Here is a 22,402-nt window from a genome sequence, read left to right on the forward strand (position 1 = left end):
AGTGGTCACTGCCTATCCAGCACACTCCTAATTGAGAGAGACTCCATTTGACAAGCACCTGACTTCTACGCTACTCTTGTCACTGCAACATAGCCATAGTTATTCAATGAATGTTTTAAGTATTACTGTCATTTCTTGAAGAGGAATTCCAGTTAGTTATGCTTGCACATTACTAAACCAAGTGCCAATTAATAGGTTCTGTTGAATCCCTAACTGGAGGTTTGGCAACTATTGATGATCCTGTTCAGATCATATGCCTTCAGAGCCAACAAAAACTTGCTTCTTATTTTTGTGCTTTTCTTAAAATGTGGAGGAACCAGATGAATCGTAGCTGGATTGCCTACCTTGTAAATTCTCTGTTTAAAAGAAGGACACATTCTCTACGTATTGAACCCCTGTCCCAGTAACATTATTGATTTTGTAGTGTATTATATGGACCAAATGAAAATTTGGGCATCAAATAAGCATCTTTAATGTGCGATTCCCCTGAACGAGTGTGATGCAGTTATTCAGAGAATACATTTCATTTGAAAAACACTAGCCCTGTTTTAATTTAATCCCTCCCGCAGTATTTACCAGAACAATGTAAATGGTACTTGAAATTCTTTAGCTCAGTGCAAAGTTGGTTATTGAAATCTAAGTCAAGTATAATATGACCATGTTGCTTTTCCTGTTCTCGCTAGGTGCTGCTGAAGCTGTTCAGTTATTGTGTAAAGGTGAAGGTTAATCGGCAGCAACTGATTAAACCAGAAATGAACCCACTTAATGTAATGCTGGGAACACTCAACTTGGTAAGTCAAGTGGAAGTATTGTAAACTTAGTATTACGTACCCCGTAACTGGGTTGCCAAACCAGCAGAAATGGATCACTCAGTTGGAGTCTGGATTACTAGAACTAAGAAAGTTTTATTAAAGAAACAAGCAACACAGTAATCAAAAGGATAATAAATGCAACAGTTCAGCAATGATAACCACACATGTGCACAGAATTAAGATAACAGCATCAATCAAGCTCTATCGTTGTCTAGGGGTAAATGACCAAATTTCAAAGTGACGCAAAAGTTCAGTCCAATTCAGTTCAGTTCGCAGTAATCGTTGCCATGGCGATGGACAACATTGGGGGAGAGAGAGAATGGGAACGACTGATCATTCAGACACGGCTTCCACTCACAGACCGGCGATATGGCTCACAAGCAGCTTTCCGGGCGGGTCCTTGGTGATGTCACCTGAGGTCACCGACTGTGACCCCTCCTCCAGATGCGGTCGATCCTCTGCAGTGAACCCGGCACCCAAGCAAGGGCGGACACACACCGGGTTCCCGCTGATCGTACCTTTCCACCCTGTGCGTTGTCCGGTACTTCCCACCGACTCGTGAGAGGCGCACCGCTTCCAGGGTCTCGTTACCTCGGGTGTCGTGTGTGTCCTGCCTTAGCGAACCTGTCCCTTTTTATCCCCCTGCTGGGGTATCGCCTGTCCATCACTTCAGACAGTTCAGGGTTCAAAGGGGGAGCCGCTCCAGACAGCACTCTCTACCGTCCCTTCATTACACATCTCCAGATCGCCTGTCCATCACTTCAAACAGTTCAGGGTTCAAAGGGGGAGCCGATCTTGACAATACCCAGACTGATGGCTCCTTCATTAACACCTCCACATGCTGCTTCATGTTCCTTATCTCTTCTTCCCCCTGAGGACAGGTGGCAGACCAACTGCTGATGCCACTGATGCTAACTCAGGCCAGCAAACATCTTAATTTTATGTGTATTCTCGTCACATTAGTTAGTGTGATCATAACTAGCTACTGATAGATTCAGGTTTATTTATCACACGTACAGGAAAACATAAAATGAAATATGCCATTTGAGTCAACAACCAACATTGCTAAGGATGCGCTGGAGGCAGCCAGCAATTGTTTCCACACATTCTGGCACTAACATAGCATGTCCACAATGCTTGGCAGAACAACACAGAATACAACAAGCAGCAAAACAAGCTCTTTCCTCCTTCCCAACAACCCGCTCACACACAAGGACAGTCCCCCAACTCCAGGCTGGGCTTCCAGTTTCCAGGCTTTGTCCATTGGACTTCGACTTCCAGATTTCCATTTGACCTTCAGTATTGGTGTCAACCCCCCTGAAGTAGTCAAAGATGGAGACACGAAATCCAGGCTTGTACTCCAGCCACACTGACTGACCAGCCCTCATGCCTCCTGCTTGCATGGACATCCATCCTATCCTGTGGCAGCCCAGCATCCATGGATGTCCTTCATTCCCACGTTCACATCACTGGACTTCGAATGTGGACAGAAGCCTGACCTCTAACCCTAAACCCAAATCAAAATTCAAACTTATTTATCCTGTGTACGTCAAAACATACAGTGAAATGTGTCATTTGCTTAACAAGGGAGCAGCCACAAATGATCCCACACATTCAGGTGCTGACATAGCATGCCTACGATGCTCGATGGAACAACACAGAGCACAACAAGCAACAAAGCCACAACAGAAACAAGCTCTTTTGCTCCCTGCTACACACGGAAATACAGTCCTTTAACCACAGGACTTGCCTCCAGCAGACTCGCGCTTGCAGATATTGGGCTTCGACCTCTCCAGCAGAGATTGGCAGACTGGGCTCTGGCCAGTGGGCCTCGATTTCCAGACTTCCGATTCAACCCTGTGCCATCGATCCCATGATGTGCCTCTCCTCCACATCGTTGTCCTTAAACCCTAACCTGTAGTGTGGCAGTTAGCATAATGCTATAACAGCTCAGGGTGTTGGAGTATGAGTTCAGACCTGATGTCCTCTGTGAGGAGTCTGCACGTCCTCCCTGTGGAATTTGTGGGTTCTGTCTGGATGTTCTGGTTTCCCCCCATCACAGCCCAAAGATGTACTGATTAGTAGGTTAATTGGTCATTGTAAATTGTCCTGTGATTAGGTTAGATTGTGTTGGCGGGTGGCCAAGTGGTTAAGGCGTCGGTCTTGTAATCTGAAGGTCACTAGTTCGAGCCTCATCTGAGGCAGTGTGTTGTGTCCTTGAGCAAGGCACTTAACCACACATTGCTCTGCGACGACACCGGTGCCGAGCTGTATGGGTCCTAATGCACTTCCTTTGGACAACATCAGTGGCGTGGAGATCGGTCTTCCATACAACCTTGCCCAGACCTGCGCCCTGGAAACCTTCCAAGGCACAAATCCATGGTCTCACAAGACTAACGGGTGCCTATAGGTTAGATTTACTGGGGGTAGCTGGGCAGTGCAGCTTGAAGGCCCAGACAGGGCTGTATCTCTAGATAAAAAAATAACACAGCCCCATTCCAAAACTATCTCTTCGAACTTATTAAAAAAAACAACTGCCTGAGCCACGGCCGCAGCTTGGTGCCAACTTGACCAGAATTACTGAACTACTGATACCATCTGTCTTCCCCTAGCTGTTCTTTCTCTGTAGAGGACTACAATTAATGACAAGTTTCCAGACTCCTTTTAGTTTTTTTGAAAAAGTAATGGCTATTCTACACAAACTAATCTGTTGGTGGGGGAAAAGTTAACTATTCATACGGATCAATACAAATATTAGAATTGTAATAGCGCGGAAATCAGAATAGTCAAGATGATGTGTTTATGATCCCTGACTGACGTATCAAAAAAGGAATCCAATACCACGTGGAATTCATACCCTAGGTTTGACATCTATTGTAGTTTGGCTAACCAGAAACATAGTTTGTTCAGTATTTCAGATTTGATTGTGGAACTGATATATTACTGGATGCTGTTGCTTAATGTATCTCTGTTGTTTTATGCAGGCACTGCTGGCTGAACAGGAGAGTAAAGATAGTGGGGGTGCAACTGTTGCTGAGCAAGTGCTGAGCATCATGGAGATAATTCTAGATGAAGCAAATGCGGAGCCACTGACCGAGGACAGGGTGTGTATACATTCCAGGTTCTCAACATCAAATATTTTCATTTAGTTTGAACATGGAGAATGTAATAAATGGAGCTGAAAAGAAACCTGTGGAAGTCATACAAGAGTAAATAACTAGAACATTGGATATAAGGTCTGTGCTGAAGTACTTATGTAAGTCTTAGCAGCCTTGTAGCAATAAAACTGAACTTACCATTAATGTCAAGACATGGTACTCCAGTTGCAGACAATGACCTTTGCAAAAGTCCATAGTTCGTGTGGGAATTGCAAGTCTGAGCAGTGGTGCGACTGTAAATTTTGTCTTTCCCTTCATTCCAAGTCCAGTGGTCCATTAATACATTTGTAAGGTTCATTTCCATTTTCATTCTTTCTCATGACAAGGCTGCCGGTGATGTCAGCATTAATTGAAACAGTTTGAGCAATGGTGACTCCCAAGCTCCTTACAATTAGGGAGTTGGTGGGTACACAGTGGTGATACAATGGGAGAGAATAGTGATGTACAGTTGGTCCAAGTTGGGATAGTGTATGTGATGATGTTCCCATGTATTTCCTGCCCTTGTCCTTGGTAAGAAAGGACATGGGTTGAGGATGTCCCGTTCATCGTGGGTAAAAAGTCAACCAGCAATGAGTAATCAACAATGGTTTAAAAAGACGAGGAACATAGGGAGTGAATGGAAATGTGGTACCTGGGAGGGGTGTGGATAAATATGCTAAACCTTGTTTCAGGATACAAAGCCAGTGGGCCATTAAGCTATTGGAACCTCAGAGAACTGAGCAAATAGGTGATTGTTAGTGGCATTCTGAATGTATGGCAGTTTATTGGAGGATGGAGTTTGGGGCAATTGGGTAGTGAGGCCACAGGAGAAATAATGGAAGGTAGAATGGTGTCATTGAGGAGAAATCGAGGTGGAGAGGAGCAATATCCTGCAGATGAAATCAAGCAGTCGTGGTTACTGAACTGTTGCAAAGAAGTGAAACATGCTTCAGGTAAATATGCCCTGCCACAAGGCTTTATGTTAAATAACATGGGAGTTTGAAGAGTAGAAGCAAGTGGGAGCTGATGTCGTTCAAGTTGGTCTATATTAAATTGGAAGAAATGTTATTTCTTTCAACTTGTAATGCCAATTGCAAATGATGGTTAATCATTGTGGTACAAGGAGAAAAGAGGCAAAAATGTAAAAGCTTGTGGCAATGGTGTAGATGAAAAACACTATTCAATACTATAAGATAATATTAGCTGTGTAAGAATGAAGAGAAAAGGAGTGTTGATGTATCCCTCAGGTACAGCAGGGAATACACAAAGCAAAGGAAGTTCACTTCAAAAGTCATAAATTAGAATCAAAGTTGTGAGGGAACATGATGCAGATGATACAGTACATTAAGATGTTCAGCACTTTTATCGTTTCTATATAGCCTATGAGATTATAATAATCTCTAATCATAGAACTATTTTGTCTGTAATTAAATTTTTGTCATTAAACCTATTTTTTGCAGGGTAACCTGCTGCTAACAGGAGACAAAGATCAATTAGTGATGTTGCTAGACCAGATAACTTCAACGTTTGTCCGTTCCAATCCAAGCGTACTCCAAGGACTACTGCGCATTATCCCGTACTTGTCCTTCGGAGAATTAGAAAAAATGCAGATTCTTGTTGATCGATTTAAACCTTACTGTAATTTTGACAAGTAAGTGACCAAGTCTCAACTTTGATTTATGGTGCTACAGTGGTGAGAAAAACTAGTCATTCACTACAACCAACTGCTTTTCATAGACCTTAAATATTTAACATAATTCACTTACAATTTTAATAGGGTGCAACCATTAACTTGTTTTTGCTCTTTTGATTCAGAATTGACATGAATAAGATATTTTTATCTGCTGAAATATTTAAATAGTCGTCTTGTTATTGGATTGCAGATTAGATTAGATTATGAGAACACTCAGTCCTCTTTTATTGTCATTTAGAAATGCCTACATGTGTTAAGAAATGATACAATGTTTCTCCGGAGTGATATCACAGAAAACAGGACAAACCAAAGACTAACACTGACAGAACCACATAATTATAACATATAGTTACCGCAGTGCAAAGCAATACCATAATTTGATGAAGAACAAACCATGGGCGCGGTAAAAAAAAAAGTCTCAAAAGTCCCTGAGTCAATTGACTCCTGAGTCCCCGATAGCAGGCAGCAAAAGGGAGAAACTCCCTGCCATAAACCTCCAGGCACCGTCAACTTGCCGATGCCTTGGAAGCAGCCGACCACAGCCGACAGAAGTCTGTCCTCCGAGCCTCTGACCAGCCCCTCCAATACAACCTCCTGAGCGCCTTCGACCTAGCCTCGGCCACTGAAATAAGTAAAGCCGAGGATTCGGGGCCTTCTGCTCCGGAGATTCTGGTTACCACACAGTAGCAGCGGCAGCGAAGCGGACATTTCAGAAGTTTTCCAGATGTTCCTCTGTACTCTCACGTCTGTCTCCATCAAATCAGAATTGTGCACGGTCTGCTACTTAACAAATTACAGATATCATTCACCGGAGAGGCCGCACGCGCTGCGTTGCGCCGCCGTCTTCTCCTCCTCATATAACAATGATTCTTTTCCAAATTTGAGCATTAGACACAGCATTATATTTTTCAGTTTTTCAGCTTTTCTTCCTCAGTTTTCTTATCATTCTTGCCCTGTTCTTAGATATGATGAAGAGCATAACACAGATGACAAGGTTTTCTTGGATTGTTTCTGTAAAATTGCTGGAGGCATAAAAAACAATAGCAATGGACATCAATTGAAGGACCTCATCCTGCAGAAGGGAATTACCCAGAATGCTTTAGAATATATCCGGAAGCATATTCCAAGTGCAAAGAAGTAAGATTCATTTTAACAACACTAATTGCTTGCTTCAGTCATGGGAAAATAGTGGGGTAAAAATTAATGGGTCTTTGTATATACACCCAGTGGCCACTTTATTAGGTACACTGGTACACTTGCTCATTAATGCAAATATCTAATCAGCGAACCATTGGTAGCAAGTCAAAACATAAAAGCATGCAGATATGGTCAAGAGGTTCAGTTGTTATTCCAAAGAAATGTGATCCAAGTGACTTTGACTGTGGAATGATTGCCGGTGCCAGATGGGATGGTTTGAGTATCTCAGAAACTGCTGATCTCCTGGAATTTTCAAGTTTAGGGTTTGCAGAGAATGGCGCAGAAAACATGCAGTGGGCAGCAGTTCTATGGATGAAAACACCTTGATAATGAAAGAAGTCAGAGGAGAATGGCCAGACTGGTTCAAGCTAACAGGAAGGTGACAGTAACCCAAATCACCACTTGCTGCAACATTGGTGTGCAGAAGAGCATCTCTGAACGCACAACACGTCAAACCTTAAGGTGGATGGGCTACAGCAGCAGAACATATACTCATTGGCCACCGAAGTGTGGGAAGTACCTTATAAAGTGGCCACCAAGTGTACATCAGGAGGAAGGTGCAGGTCATAGAATTATACAATATCTGGAAACCACTCTTTTCCAGTTCTTAACATTTATGCTGTTTATGCTATTTACAGTCTTGATGCAGATGTGTGGAAGAAATTCTTAGCAAAACCATCTCTTCCTTTTATTCTTCGCCTACTGCGAGGACTGGCTATGCAGCACCCCCCCACACAAGTAAGTTTTTTGCCCTGCCTTCAGTTCATTTTATTAGAGTGATTGCATACCTGGCTCACGTATTTGCTGTTTTTCCATCTTGATGCAATTAGTTGATTGGTTTCTAATAAAGCAGAATATGAAGTATTGTGGAGAATCAACCTCCCTTAAAGGAATTTAAAAGATGTCAGTGATCAGATCTGACGGACTGATTGCATGGCAGTAATCCCAAAGATATTGTCAATATTTGACATGTTTTTGGGAGGTGGGCAGCAATAAGGCTACATGTTTCATGCATCAAGTTACCCTTAGATCAATTAATTGCACAAGGAAAGACGAGTAGCACGTAGGTCAGATAACTCTGGCAACAAGTTCTTGTTCTTAAAGGACATTGATGAACTTGGAGATTTTACTTTCACTTTGTAATTCACCCACAAACTCCTAGAATTTTGGAATTTAATTTCACAACCTGTCATGGTGAAACTTAAACTTGGCATTTGGCTTGCCATTCTGTAGTGGTACACTTTTATACTTTATACTTTATTGATGCCAAACAATTAGTACTGGAATGTACAATCATCACAGCGATATTTGAATCTCCGCTTCACACTCCCTGGATTACAAATATTAAAAATAGTTTAAATTAGTAAATATTAAAAATTTAAATTATAAGTCATAAATAGAAAAATGGGAAGTAAGGTAGTGCAAAAAAACCGAGAGGCAGGTCCGTATATTTGGAGTGTACAGCCCAGATCTGGGTCAGGATCCGTTCAGCAGTCTTATCACAGTTGGAAAGAAGCTGTTCCTAAATCTGGCCGTACGAGTCTTCAAGCTCCTGAACCTTCTCCGGAGGGAAGAGGGACGAAAAGTCTGTTGGCTGGGTGGGTCGTGTCCTTAATTATCCTGGCAGCACTTCTTCGACAGCGTGCGGTGTAAAGTGAGTCCACGGACGGGAGATTGGTTTCTGTGATGTGCAAATATACAAATAATCTAAAAACTCTGAACTGTGGTTCATTCTGGTAATCATGAAACTGCCTGGACCACATGGTAAATGCAAGGAAGAGTCACAGTTTCTTCTGTCCAAGGAGTAATCAATGGAAAACTTGAATTTTCAGCCTTTCTAAGGTAAATGAGAGCTTTAAGGTAAGGTACTGAGTGTAACAATAAATACAGAATAGCTTTTAAAATATAACCTCAAGAGAGACAAGGAGATGCATGCGTGCTTAATAGATTAGAGAACATGCCAGTTGGCAGTTCACACAACATTGGGGTCCATATGCAGAATGTCTGAATTATATAGGTTATTGCTAAAGAGAAAATTAGACTTGTCAAGAGGAATTTAGAGGCTGAATTTGCTTTGAGTTAAATGGTTCCTTGCCAGACTTCAGGTGCAGTTTCCAAAAATGCAAGTTTCTACGAATATTGCTCATTACGCTTTTTTTAAAAATATGTTAAAAGGACATGGACAAAGAAAATTATATTGGTCACTCTATCGATCTTGATGGACATTTGCATTCTGCTTTTGTAATCCTTGATTTTGTTCTGAAGTGATTATTTTGCGAATGAATCTCCAGAGGATAACCTTCATTCATTCATTATGAAATTGGTGTGTGTGGAAATCAAACTGGGAAGCTAGCACATTCCTTTCCCTTACTGTGGTGAAGTTTTGGAGCAATGCAGCACCATAAGCATGTTGATGCAAGCCCATAAATTGCTAGGAGTGGAACTTGAATTTTTATAGCTGCATGTCGTAAACATTATTCTATCCCTTATCACTACTAGATGGCCTGTGTAATCTGTGTATTTACTAGATCCTGGTTATTTATGCATCTTGAATATTGTGCCTGCAAGAGCTTTTTTCTGTGTTATTCCTCAGGGTGAGTAGATTAATCTGAGGGGGAGATCACATAGAACTCCAGATGATAAAAATAATCCAATAAATGATAAAAATTTGTCAGAAAAGCAGGTCTCTGAGTCCACAATTTTCTGACCTTTGCTGCCAAGTTTTCAGTAATACCTACAGTAATTTTTCTTTGGCACACTGTGTGTTTTCAGATGTTAATTGGAATGGACTCCATCACAAACTTGCATAAATTGGAGCAGGTTTCCAGTGATGAAGGCATTGGGACTCTGGCTGAAAACCTGCTGGAAGCCCTGCGGGAACACCCAGAGGTCAACAGGAAAATTGAAGCAGCACGAAAAGAGACACGGGCAGAAAAGAAACGAATGGCAATGGCTATGCGGCAGAAAGCATTGGGCACGCTTGGAATGACGGTAAATGCATATGGCCACCGCTTATGTAAACATATTACTGCCTGTTTCCATTTAAGAAGTTGGATGATATTCCAGTTCTTTCTTCACAGTCCTGACATCCTTTTCAAAATCAGGTTTAATATCACCGGCATATGTTGTGAAATTAGTTAACTTTACAGTAGCAGTACAATGAAATACATGATAATACAGAGGGGAAAGAAAACTGAGTTAAATATACATATATAGTTTAAAATAAATAGTGCAAAAACAACAGAAGTAAAAAAGTAGTGAGATAGTGTCCATGGGTTCAATGTCCATTTAAATCAGATGGCAGAGGGGAAGAAGCTGTGCCTGAATCGCTGAGTGTGTGCCTTCAGGCTTCTGTACCTCCTTCCCAACAGGGCACGTCCTGGTGGTGGGATTCCTTAATGATGGATGTCATCTTCCTAGGGCACCGCTCCTTGAAAATGGATTGGGTACTACGGAGGCTGGTACCCATGATGGAGCTGACTACTTTTACAATTATCCGCAACTTACTTCGATCTGTGCAGTAGCCTTGCCCCCTCCATCCCATACCAGACAGTGATGCAACCAATCAGAATGCTGTCCACAGTACATTTATAGAAGTTTTCAAGTGTCCTAGGTGACAAAGCAAGTCTCCTGAAACTCCTAATGAAATATACCTGCTGTCTTGCCTTCTTTATAGCTGCTTCAATATGTTGTGACCAGGTTTGGTCCTCAGAGACATTGACACCCAGGAACTTTGTATTTCCTGACCAACCACCGTTATTGGATCGTGTTCACAGAGTTCCATCATACTCGCTCAGGTCAGATAAACCTCGACATGTCATTTTACATTTTCATTACTTTCAAGACAAGGAGAAACTGTTTCGTTTCATTCGATCTAAAGGTTACATTGATTTTCTGGATCTTGAGTTCTGATTCGTGGAGGATTTCAGTAAACCAATTCCGGATCAACGGGTTCGTTACAGATCTGTGATGTCGGAACTCTACAAGATGGATTTAAAACCAGTGCTGCTTTACCCTGCACGTCTAAGGATTCGTACGTCGGATGGAGCCCTCCGTTTTTTTGAATCTCCATCGGATGCCCAGAGTTATCTGGATCAACTTTCACCTTCAACATCTTAATTGTGATTTTTAACTATCTCCATTGATCGGAGGTTGTGAATTTGTCAGTCTTAATTTTTTTTTTGCCTTATATGGGCAGAAAAGTTTATTTTTGATTATTTAATATGGTTGCTAAACTTTCTTTCTAACTGCGTCATTCCTTTCTTTTTCCCGGGGAATTCTGGGTGGTTATTTCCTCACCGTCATTTTACGTATTTCCTTTGTGGCCTTAAATTTTGTAGTTTTTAAATCTACTTTGTTTTGTAGGTTTTCATAACTAGTTTATGTTAATAATCTCTTTTTTTTTGTTTTGTTTACTCATAGGGTCTGGGGTTTGTTGCGGTTTTTTATATTTTCTGGCTTTTACTCTGTTATATTAAGTGTTTGTTTTAACTGAGTTACCTTTTTTTATTCTTTTACTGTTTTATAATTAGCTGATCCTTTTTATATTTACACTTTTTTTAGGGAGTGTATACCAGAAGTCATGGGGCTAGTTTTAGTGCTTGCTTCTTTCGGGCTGGTCTGTGTTAGATTTAGCCTTGGGGTCGTGGGGTGGGGGGTGGTGGGAGGGGCTTCACGTTTTAGTTTCTTTCTTCTTGGGCTATGTACATTATTGAAGTATTGGTTGCGTTCTTCTTCCCGGTATCTCTTATTTGTTCTGTTCCCTTTCCGGGTTCGTGGGTCGAGCCTATCGTCAATCCTCCTTGTTGCGGGTTGACTTTAGGGTTTATGGAGTCTATTATTAATTTTGTCTCCTGGAATACTAATGGTCTTAATCATCCTATTAAAAGGAAAAAAGTTTTTAAAGTGTTCCGGAGACCTAAAGCACAAATTTTATTTTTACAAGAGACCCATGTGCGGAGGGGGGACAGACTACGTTTTTTTAAATTCTGGAAGGAACAACAGTTTCATTCGAACTCCAATGCTAAGATTCGAGGCATCTCTATTTTCATAGACTCCTCAGTTACTTTTATACAACATGATACTATTTCTGATCCGAATGGTAGATTTTTATTGGTTAGTAGTCTACTATTTAATAAAAAGGTAGTTTTGGTTAATTTTTATGCTCCTAATATGGACTGTCCGGAATTTTATAAATCATTATTCAATCAGTTCCTGAATTTGAATGAGTTTTCATTGATCTGGGGCGGAGATCTTAATACCTGTTTATCTCCAGCTTTGGACCGTTCGGCTCCTCTACAGACCTTACCTAATAAATCTGCAACTTTGATTAATTCATTCCTCTCTGATTCTGGGTCGACGGACATTTGGCGTTTTTTGCATCCTCAGGAAAAAGATTTTTCTTTTTTTTCACAAGTTCACCATTCCTATTCAAGAATTGATTATTTTTTTATTGACTTTCGTCTTATTTCTTCAGTGATTAAATGTGATTATGACTCTATAACCATTTCGGATCATGCTCCACTTAAGCTTTCTATTAAAATTCAGGCCAATACACAAAATAATAGACAATGGCATTTTAATTCGCTGTTGCTTCAGGACTCGGACTTTGTTAACTTTATGAATGAACAGATTATCTTTTTTTTTTACAATTAACTATACAGAGGATATTTCTGTGAACATTCTTTGGGATACTTTTAAAGTTTATATTCGTGGTCAGATTATCTCGTATTCTGCTGCTTTGAAGAAGAAGCTGAAGCAGGAGGAGTTGGTAATTGTGGACAAGATTAAGGAAATTGATAAGAAATATGTTATAGCTCCTTCTGAGGAGTTATATAAACAAAGAACTGAACTTCAAATGGAACACAGTTTATTACTTTCGTCCTCGATTGTAAACCAATTAAAGAAAACAAGAAGTGAATTTTATGTACACAGTGACAAAATTGGCAAACTGTTGGCTAATCAACTGAAGTCTAATTATGCTAAATCTCAAATTAATCAGATTTATAACCAAAATGACCGACTGATACTTGATCATGCGGGGATTAATCAAACCTTCTGTGATTTTTATTCTTCCTTATATCAATCAGAGTCTCCTCGAGATTCTAAATATATGAATGATTTTTTAGATAACCTAGACTTCCCAGAGATTTCACAGGATATGTCTTCTATGTTAGATACTCCCATTACCACGGATGAGATTAAGAATGTTATTTTCTCTATGAATTTGGGGAAAGCTCCTGGCCCTGATGGGTTTACCGTAGAATTTTATAAATGTTTCGCGCCTTCATTAATCCCTTGGTTCTGTAGGGTTTTTGAGGCTTCATTAAAACTTGGTAAACTTCCCGAATCTTTCAATAGAGCGTCAATCTCTCTAATATTAAAGAAGGATAAAGATCCTGCTCAATGTGCATCTTATAGACCAATACCTTTATTAAATGTTGATTCTAAAGTTTTTTCTAAGTTATTAGCAAATAGATTAGAAAAAGTACTTCCTTTTATTATTTCGGAAGACCAAACGGGTTTTATTAAAGGTCGTTACTTTTTTTTATAATATTCGCACACTGTTAAATATTGTTTATACTCCCTCACAAAATGTTCCTGAGTGTGTTATCTCTTTAGATGCTGAGAAAGCTTTTGATAGAGTACAATGGCCTCACTTATTTAAGGTGCTTGAAATGTTTAATCTTAGCTCAAAATTTATATCCTGGATTAAACTGTTACATCATTCTCCTGTGGCCTCGGCCCGTACTAACTCTCTAAGCTCACCTTTTTTCCCTCTTTTTTGAGGTACTCGACGAGGTTGTCCTCTTAGTCCTTTATTATTTGATATTGCATTAGAACCTCTTGCAATTGCCATTCGAGAATCTCCAAATATTACTGGGATAACTCGGGGCTTAAAGTCCCATAAAATATCACTCTATGCTGATGACTTACTTTTATATATTTCTAATCCCCAAAAATCCATCCCTGCTGTTTTAGAGCTATTAGCACAATTTGGTCTTTTTTCAGGTTATAAATTAAATCTTAGTAAGAGTGAACTTTTCCTGATTAATAAACAACTTCCCTTATATCATAACTTTCCATTTAAATTGATTAATAATTATTTTTCATATCTTGGGATTAAAATTACTTGTAAATACAAAGATTTATTTAAGATTAACTTTTTACCCTTAATTGACCATATTATTCAACTTTCATCTAAATGGTTTCCTTTATATTTAACTTTGATTGGTCGTATTAATGCAGTTAAGATGTTTTTTTTGCCAAAATTTTTATATATATTTCAGGCATTACCAATTTTTGTTCCAAAATCTTTTTTTGATAAAGTTGACTCCAAAATTTCTTCATTTATTTGGCAAAATAAAAACCCGAGACTGGGTAAAATACATTTACAGAAAACTAAGAGAGATGGAGGTTTAGCATTACCTAACTTTAGATTTTATTATTGGGCAATTAATATTCGACATATGAAATTTTGGTTACTTGACCAGGATATACTATCCATTCCTAAATGGGTAGCATTGGAATTACAATCTGTTCAGGGTTATACACTTGGCTCTATTTTAGGTTCCTCTCTTCCTTTTGATTTGAAACGCCTTAAACAGGTATCTAACCCGATAGTTAAATATACCTTACGTATTTGGTTTCAATTCAGAAAATTTTTTGATCTTAATCAATTTGGGTTAGCGATTCCTATTTTAGGTAACATTTTTTCCTCCCTCTTTTACGGATCGTGCTTTTCAAATTTGGAAGACTAAGGGTATTTCACGGTTTTTGGATTTATTTTTAGATGGTTCCCTTATGTCTTTTGAACAATTATCTAATAAATATAATTTATCAAGAATACATTTTTTTAGATATCTACAAGTTAGAAATTTCCTAAGTACTATACTTTCTTCCTTTCCAATGCTTCCTCCTACATACATTTTAGATACTATAATTAACCTTAATCCATGTCAGAAAGGTGCATCGGCTATGATTTATAATATTATTATGAAACTTAGGAAAGTTCCATTTGATAAGATTAGGGTAGATTGGGAACAGGAATTGGGGTTTATCATTTCCGTGGATGACTGGGGGCAGATTTTACAATTAGGCAATACTTCCTCTATCTGTGCTAAACATTCCCTAATTCAATTTAAAGTTGTTCATAGAGCACATATGTCCAAAGATAAATTAGCTCGCTTTTATTCTCATACTAATCCTTTTTGTGATAGATGTCCGGGGCAGATAGCCTCTTTAACTCATATGTTTTGGTCTTGTTCTACTCTGGAAACTTTTGGAGAGACATTTTTAATATTACCTCCAAGGTATTGAATATAGATATTTCTCCTCACCTTATTACTGCTATCTTTGGACTACCTAAAATTTCCAGTAATCTCTCTCCTTCAGCCTGTAGAATGATTGCATTTCTTACTTTAATGGCGAAAAGATGTATCTTACAACATTGGAAAGAGCTTAATGCTCCAACGACCTTTTTTTGGTTTTCTCAGACGATATTATGCTTGAATTTGGAGAAAATTAGAAGCAATCTTTATGATTCCTCATTTAAATTTGAACAGACCTGGAGATCTTTTATTCAATATTTTCATTTAATGTAATATATACCCTTCTTGTTTTTTTTTACTGTTTTTAATGGAGGTCGGGATTGAGGACGTGATTTTAAGTTTTTTAACTCTGTTTGGTTTCAAGTTAGCCCATTGCTTTGCTTTGCTTTTAGTTAGTTGCACGGTGGGTTTTTTTGGGGGGCTTTTTTTTCCTTTTCTCTATTGATATATATAAAAATTAGTATACTATTATGTTACCTTGGTACGTTATGTTTAAATTACATTGTATCATTTTTTTGCATTAATATCTCCTGTAATTTTTTTATATTCTAACAGTGTATTAGTGCCTATATGGCTTACCTTTCTGTATACTTATTCAATAAAAAGATTTAAAAAGACACCCAGGAACTTGAAATTGCTCACCCTCTCCACTTCCAATCCTTCTATGAGGATTGGTTTGTGTTCCTTCGTCTTACCCTTTCTGAAATCCACAATCAGTTCTTGCAAGGTTGTTGCTACGGCACTTCTGAACAGGGTGGTATATCTCGCTCCTGTATGCCCTCTCATCACCATCTGAGATTCTGCCAACAATGGTTTTATTATCAGCAAACTTCTAGGTTGCATTTAAGCTCCACCTAGCCACACGGTCAAGGTGTAGAGAGAGTAGAACAGTGGGCTAAGCACACATCCCTGACGTGCACCAGTGTTGATCGTCAGCGAGGTGGATATACTGTTTCCATTCTGCACAGATTGTGGTTTTCTGGTTAGGAAGTCAAGGATCCAGTTGCAGAGGGAGGTACAGAGGCCCAGGTGCCGTAGTTTTCCGATCAGGACCGTAGGAATGATGGTGTTAAAACGCTGAGCTATTGTCAATAAACAGCATCCTGGCATTGGCATTTGTATTGTCCAGGTGATCCAAGGCTGCATGGAGAAAAATCGAGATTGCGTCCGCCATAGATCTATTGTGATAGGCAAATTGCAATGGGTTCAGGTCCTTACTGAGATAGGAATTGATCCTAGCTATGCCCAACCTCTCAAAACATTTCATCGTTGTAGATTTGAGTGCTACTCATCATTAAGGCAGCTCACATTCCTCTTCTTGGGCACTGGTATAATTGTCGCCCTTTTGAAGCAGCTGGGAACTTCCCACTATAGTAATGAGAGGTTGAAAATGTTTTTGAATACCTCTGCCAGTTTTTTGGTACAAGTTTTCGGAGCTTTACCAGGTACTCTATTAGGCCCTGCTGCCTTTCAGGGATTTACCCTCCTGAAAGACGGCCTGACATCGGCCTCCAAGACCGAGATCACAGGGCCCCCAGGTGCTGCAGGGATCCTCATAGCTGTGGTTTTATTCTCACTTTCACAGTGAGCATAAAAGACATTGAGCTCGTCTGGTTATGAAGCATCAATACCATTCCTGATGTTGGGTTTTGCTTTGTAGGAAATAATGTCCTGCAAACCCTGCCAGAGTTGCCGTGCATCCAATGTCGCCTCCAACCTCTCTCAGAATTGTTTCTTAGCTCTTGAAATAGCCCTCCGCAAGTCATACCTGATTTTCTTGTACAGACCTGGATTGCCAGACTTGAATGCCACCTGTTTAACCCTCAGCAGACTACGAACCTCCTGGTTCATCCGCAGCTTTTGGTTTGGGAATGTACAGTAAGTTTTTGTAGGTGCACACTCATCCACACAGGTTTTAATGAAGTCAATGACAACTGTGGCATACTCATCCAGACTCGAAGATGGCTCCCTGAATACAGTCCAGTCCACTGATTCAAAGCAGTCCTGTAAGCTCTCCTGTGCCTCTTGGTCCATACCTTCTTGGTCCTCACTTCTGGTGCGGCAATCTTCAGTCCCTGCCCATACTTGGGGACCTATTATTAAATGGTCTTTCCCTCAGTCAATAACAGGTGATATATCCTCACGATGAACATGTCTGAGCGTATATTACTTCAGTGTCCCAAGTTCAAGGAGTCCAAAATCACACTTCACTGAGCTTTATGTAAATTCAAAATTATATCTCAATTAATAATTTGCATACCATTTAATTTGGGATTTTTTTTACAATGGTGATGCTAATTTTAAATCCTATGAGTCTGCTTTTACAGTTCTGTCCATTCTACTATTATTGCTCATCTTCTTGATTAGTATGAATCGACTTTGAATTCCAACTGGAGCATTTTCCCATTTCTCCATTTTTTGCACCTTGCCTTTAGTCCTGAGTGTGATTTATTACAGCTGCCCTTTAATTTGTTTTGTGAAGTTGAGACCATTTACATTCAAATTATCATTATGCACCACAAGTAAAAGTGATCCCAGAACTGAACACTGGAGCTGCAAGAAAGAAATTGCATCATGACTGTGCCTTTCTTAACTTCATTTAAGCAAAGTGGGCTCGTACTCAGTGATCGCATCGAAATACATAACTGCCTGCAAGGAGATTGTACGTTCTCCCCATGTCCACATCAAGTGCTCTGGTTTCCTCCCACATTCCAAAGGTGTACCGGTTGGTAGGTTGTAACTCATCCCGTGATGAGGCTCAGGTTAAACCGGGTGTTGCTGAGCAGTGCGGCTGGAAGGGTCGGAAGAGCCTACTCTGCACTATATCTCAATAAAATAAAAACATAATAAAATTTGTGGAGGGCATGGCAAGGCTGATGCTCAGAGGCTGATTTTTCAGGCTTGAATTGGGATTCATAGTCTCAGTGGACGAGGTCAATCAATGTAGAAGTGAGAAGTGGAAAAATTTCTGCACAGGATTTTGAATCTTGACTATCAAGGGCAGTGCCTGTTTAATTGTTGTTATTACCACTTAATGTATGTGGGGAAGTGAGATGGAGCTTGGAGTTGTAGAAACTCAGGCATCATATAGCAGAAGAGCATCTTGGTTTCATAGACGTCAGTTCTAACTCAGATTTTGGGTTCAAACCTCATGACATATGATCCATGCTAACCATCAGGACTGATGATTTTCAAATGAGCCTGTAACCTTTCAAAAGGATGTAAATATCCTGCAGTTCTCTTTGTGGAGTAGATGAGTTATTTATTGCACAATTCATGTAACTGAAACACGTTAAATAGTCCTTCATTTCATTGCTGATTTGACTAGAAATAACTAGTTGCTGATGTGCTTTGGGGCATCTGGAAAGGTGTTTTTAACTGCAATTTCATACAGTCCCTTCTGTCAAATTGGGCAAGTAAAGTTATTTTACAAAAGTTTTACACACACTATCACTATGATAATTCTCATGATTTTGTTTCTTGCCCAACAGACGAATGAGAAAGGCCAGGTGGTCACCACAACAACATTACTGAAGCAGATGGAAGAACTGATTGAGGAACCAGGCTTGACCTGCTGCATTTGCCGTGAAGGTTATAAATTTCAGGTAAGCCAACTTTGTCAAGTAACTACAGTACAGTTTCACGGTGTGGAAGTCACCCTTTTTACAGTAAAAAAAAAATAATGATTCTTCATCTCTATTGTAGCCAACCAAGGTGTTGGGGATTTACACCTTCACAAAGCGTGTTGCAATTGAAGAATTCGAAAACAAACCACGGAAACAGCAGGGATACAGTACCGTCTCACATTTTAATATTGTCCACTATGATTGTCATCTTGCTGCTGTCAGGTAATTTTACATTTTCTCATTCCCACGCCAGATTGATATCATATCGTAAGTTTTGTAGAACTACATCCGATGGTAAGGGAGGTAGAAGTTCACCACCAAAAAGGTGCAAATGAAAGATTGGTACCTGACTTCTGTGTATTTGGTGTGTCTGATTAGCAGTACTGGAAGAAAAATCCATTAAAATATTCAAAAGAACAGATAATTATTTCCAAGCTGTAGAGGTAGAAACCTTGTGGAAAGCACTGATACTACAGCCTTCAAATCCACCACAGCTGCAGCAACAGATCTGTTCTGAAATAATATAGTTTAAATAAAAACACTTATTCAAATAATGCAATGATCCTAAAGTCTTAACCTAGCAATTTTTGTTCCTGTACCTAGATCTGATTAGCTCAGCAGCTATGTCACTAATTGGACAGGGAGAATTGATTTTGTTAGGGGACCTCAGCTGGTTTCTTGTTCAAATTATTGAGCAGAGAATTGTTTGTGCTGTACCAAAGTCTCCTCTGACCCTAGATGGTCAATATAAGAAATTCTGCCCCAAGTAGTTAAAGATGAAAAAAAGATCTTCCAGTAAATATTTAGATTCTGTACATCTCTATAACTCTTCTTTATAATCATTGGTAGAGTATTATTTGCTGGTGTTTTAAAGAACTTTTGTTCCATCTTATGAAAGATGGTCCATAATGGTGTGGCTTTATATTTAATTATAAAATAATTTCCCATTTTCCAAGTAGAATAGAACCTGGCCAAAGATTTTTTTTCAGCAATTAGTAATACTCTGTTTAAATTATCCTCTTTAAAACTTCTGTTTATTTGCTTCCTGGAACAAATTAAATTCAAATTAATTGCAAGTGCCATCTCCTGAAACCAATTTTAAGATTTTTTTTCATTTCCATAATGATACAGTTTTACTTGTAAGAGTTAATTATGGATAAGGCGTCACATTCGTGAATTAATTTACTAGATCAATGAGGTTGATTTCAGTAATTTATTGTGAATATTGATCTGGTTGACTTTCGTGAATAAATTCTTTTAGGTTGGCACGTGGTCGAGAGGAGTGGGAAAGCGCTGCGTTACAAAATGCAAACACCAAGTGTAATGGATTGCTTCCTGTGTGGGGTCCACATGTACCAGAATCTGCATTTGCTACATGTTTGGCAAGGTAAGGCTGTGAAAATCTTCAATCTGAAATATTCCCTGGAATTAAATTGGAATATGATAAAATTAGGAATATAAGAAAGGTGATGGAAATTTTCTGATTATGCTACATTTGGGAAATCGTGCTGAAGTTTGTGCAAAATGCAGTAATTCATAAAAGGTTGAAAGACACATAGCAAATACAGTTCCATTCAGAATAAAAGGCAATTCGTAATTTGTAAATAATATGCAGAGTATACCTATTAAATTGTGGCTTTTAAATGACTGGACTTTGATTAGAGAATAAATTTATGTAACAGATGGAATAAGAGGTTTAAGTCTTCACACAATATAAGTAGAATATTCCACCTCAAACCTTCTGTTGAACCACGCTTGAATGTAATTAAATGGTTTCCTGCAAAAGAAAGAAAAAGTGCATACGTAATAAAGTACCTTAAATAATTTTGGCTTCAGAGCTTTTTAGATTATTTTAAAATATAATTTGTTTTTTGGGAAAATTTAAGAGGTAGCTAATTTTCACTCAAAATCTCATTCATCCCATTCATAAGATTCCTTGATGGCTAATGAATTATGTTTTGGGGAATATTCCTATCCATAAAATGATGTCAATAGCAGCTAAAGGCTTAGAGGTAGATGGAACCTCCAAACATAACAGCACTTTCCTTAATACTGCAGTAATGTGCCTGTCAGAATGTGTATTCAGGAAACTACATCTCTCATTGGTAAGAATGCCACCACAATGGCTCTTCAAGGAATATTGTTATTAAGAATAGTGTGCAGTTTTAGTTAGGCTATGTGGCTCATGATTTTGATAAATCCATTGACTGGCTTCTGTCCTGTAACTACCTGAAATTAATTATGGTGTTTGGCATGACAATGAAGTTCTTTTACAGTGTACTATACTTTCATATTTCAGACACAACACCTACTTACAAGAATGCACTGGCCAGCGTGAACCCACCTACCAACTAAATGTTCATGATATTAAACTACTCTTCCTGCGTTTTGCAATGGAACAGTCATTTAGTGTTGATACTGGTGGTGGAGGCAGAGAGAGCAACATCCATCTAATCCCTTACATAATGCACACAGTTCTCTATGTCCTTAACACGTAAGTACAACAACGTCTTCATTTGAATTGTCACCATTTTGTAACAATATATAATGACATTGTTCGATCAAATGACAGGACACGGGCAACGTCAAGAGAAGAGAAAAATCTACAAAGTTTCTTGGAACAGCCAAAGGAGAAATGGGTTGAAAATGCTTTTGAGGTGGATGGAGCAAATTATTTTACAGTCTTGGCACTGCACGTTTTCCCACCCGAGAAATGGAAAGCTGTTCGTGTTGATTTTCTAAAACGTCTCCTGGTCACTGCCCAAGCAAGGAAAGCATCGCCTGGTGGTTCCAACAAGTAAGAAAACAAATATAGTCAACAAAGATTGTGCTTTCATGACTAACAATTGTTTCATTACAGATCTCATCAACTTTGAAATGTGCTTTTTGAGAGAGCATTTCAAACATATCCATTAATTACTTATGCTGTTTTTAATTTGGTTTTTATGTCTACTAAAGAGATGAACATTATTTTTTGAGGAAACTGATTTGGCCATTATCTTTTGAAAGACCAGGTTATCATCAGTCTTGAGTCAAACAAGTCAGCTTACATTCCAGTAGCATCTGATATTTTTGTACATCTTAATTTTCAAGTTTCCTTGGTTCTTCAGGTTGTATGGGGAATTTTTATTATATTAATTTATACGTAAGCATTGTTTTTGTTTTGAAACATAGAAATCAATACAGTAAAAGGTCAGAAGGAATTCCTGGGCCTTAGGAGCTTTTTCTTCAGTAAATGTCTCTCCTATTTAAGTCTATATCTCTGTTACTTTACCTTCCAGCATGAGATTAAATTGTTTTAAATTTTGCAAGTGCATAGCTATTACTCCATAGATTATTTTAAATACTTACCAGCTTATAAAAAGGACTTCTCCTAAATGTTTACATATAACATATAACCATATAACAATTACAGCACGGAAACAGGCCATCTCGGCCCTTCTAGTCCGTGCCGAACTCCTACTCTCACCTAGTCCCACCGACCTGCACTCGGTCCATAACCCTCCTTTCCCTTCCTGTCCATATATCTATCCAATTTAACTTTTAATGACCACATCGAACCTGCCTCAACCACTTCTGCTGGAAGCTCGTTCCACACAGCTACCAC

The 22,402-nt window shown here is 39.0% G+C and overlaps 1 protein-coding gene across 9 annotated transcripts in view; it reads left to right on the plus strand.

Moving 5' to 3' along the window:
• ubr4 (ubiquitin protein ligase E3 component n-recognin 4) overlaps nt 1-22,402 on the plus strand; it is a 216,145-nt gene that overhangs the window by 186,588 nt on the left and 7,155 nt on the right. For all 9 annotated transcript variants that reach the window (XM_072245454.1, XM_072245455.1, XM_072245456.1 and 6 more), the window contains 11 exons: nt 684-791; nt 3,797-3,916; nt 5,410-5,600; nt 6,606-6,779; nt 7,478-7,577; nt 9,612-9,830; nt 18,661-18,774; nt 18,875-19,017; nt 20,057-20,182; nt 21,095-21,289; nt 21,368-21,592. In XM_072245454.1, the coding sequence (XP_072101555.1) occupies nt 684-791; nt 3,797-3,916; nt 5,410-5,600; nt 6,606-6,779; nt 7,478-7,577; nt 9,612-9,830; nt 18,661-18,774; nt 18,875-19,017; nt 20,057-20,182; nt 21,095-21,289; nt 21,368-21,592 (1,715 nt within the window). The remainder of the gene's footprint in view (nt 1-683; nt 792-3,796; nt 3,917-5,409; nt 5,601-6,605; nt 6,780-7,477; nt 7,578-9,611; nt 9,831-18,660; nt 18,775-18,874; nt 19,018-20,056; nt 20,183-21,094; nt 21,290-21,367; nt 21,593-22,402) is intronic.

This window comes from Mobula birostris, chromosome 27, assembly GCF_030028105.1.
Source record: "Mobula birostris isolate sMobBir1 chromosome 27, sMobBir1.hap1, whole genome shotgun sequence".
In the NCBI taxonomy this organism is placed as follows: Eukaryota; Metazoa; Chordata; class Chondrichthyes; order Myliobatiformes; family Myliobatidae; genus Mobula; species Mobula birostris.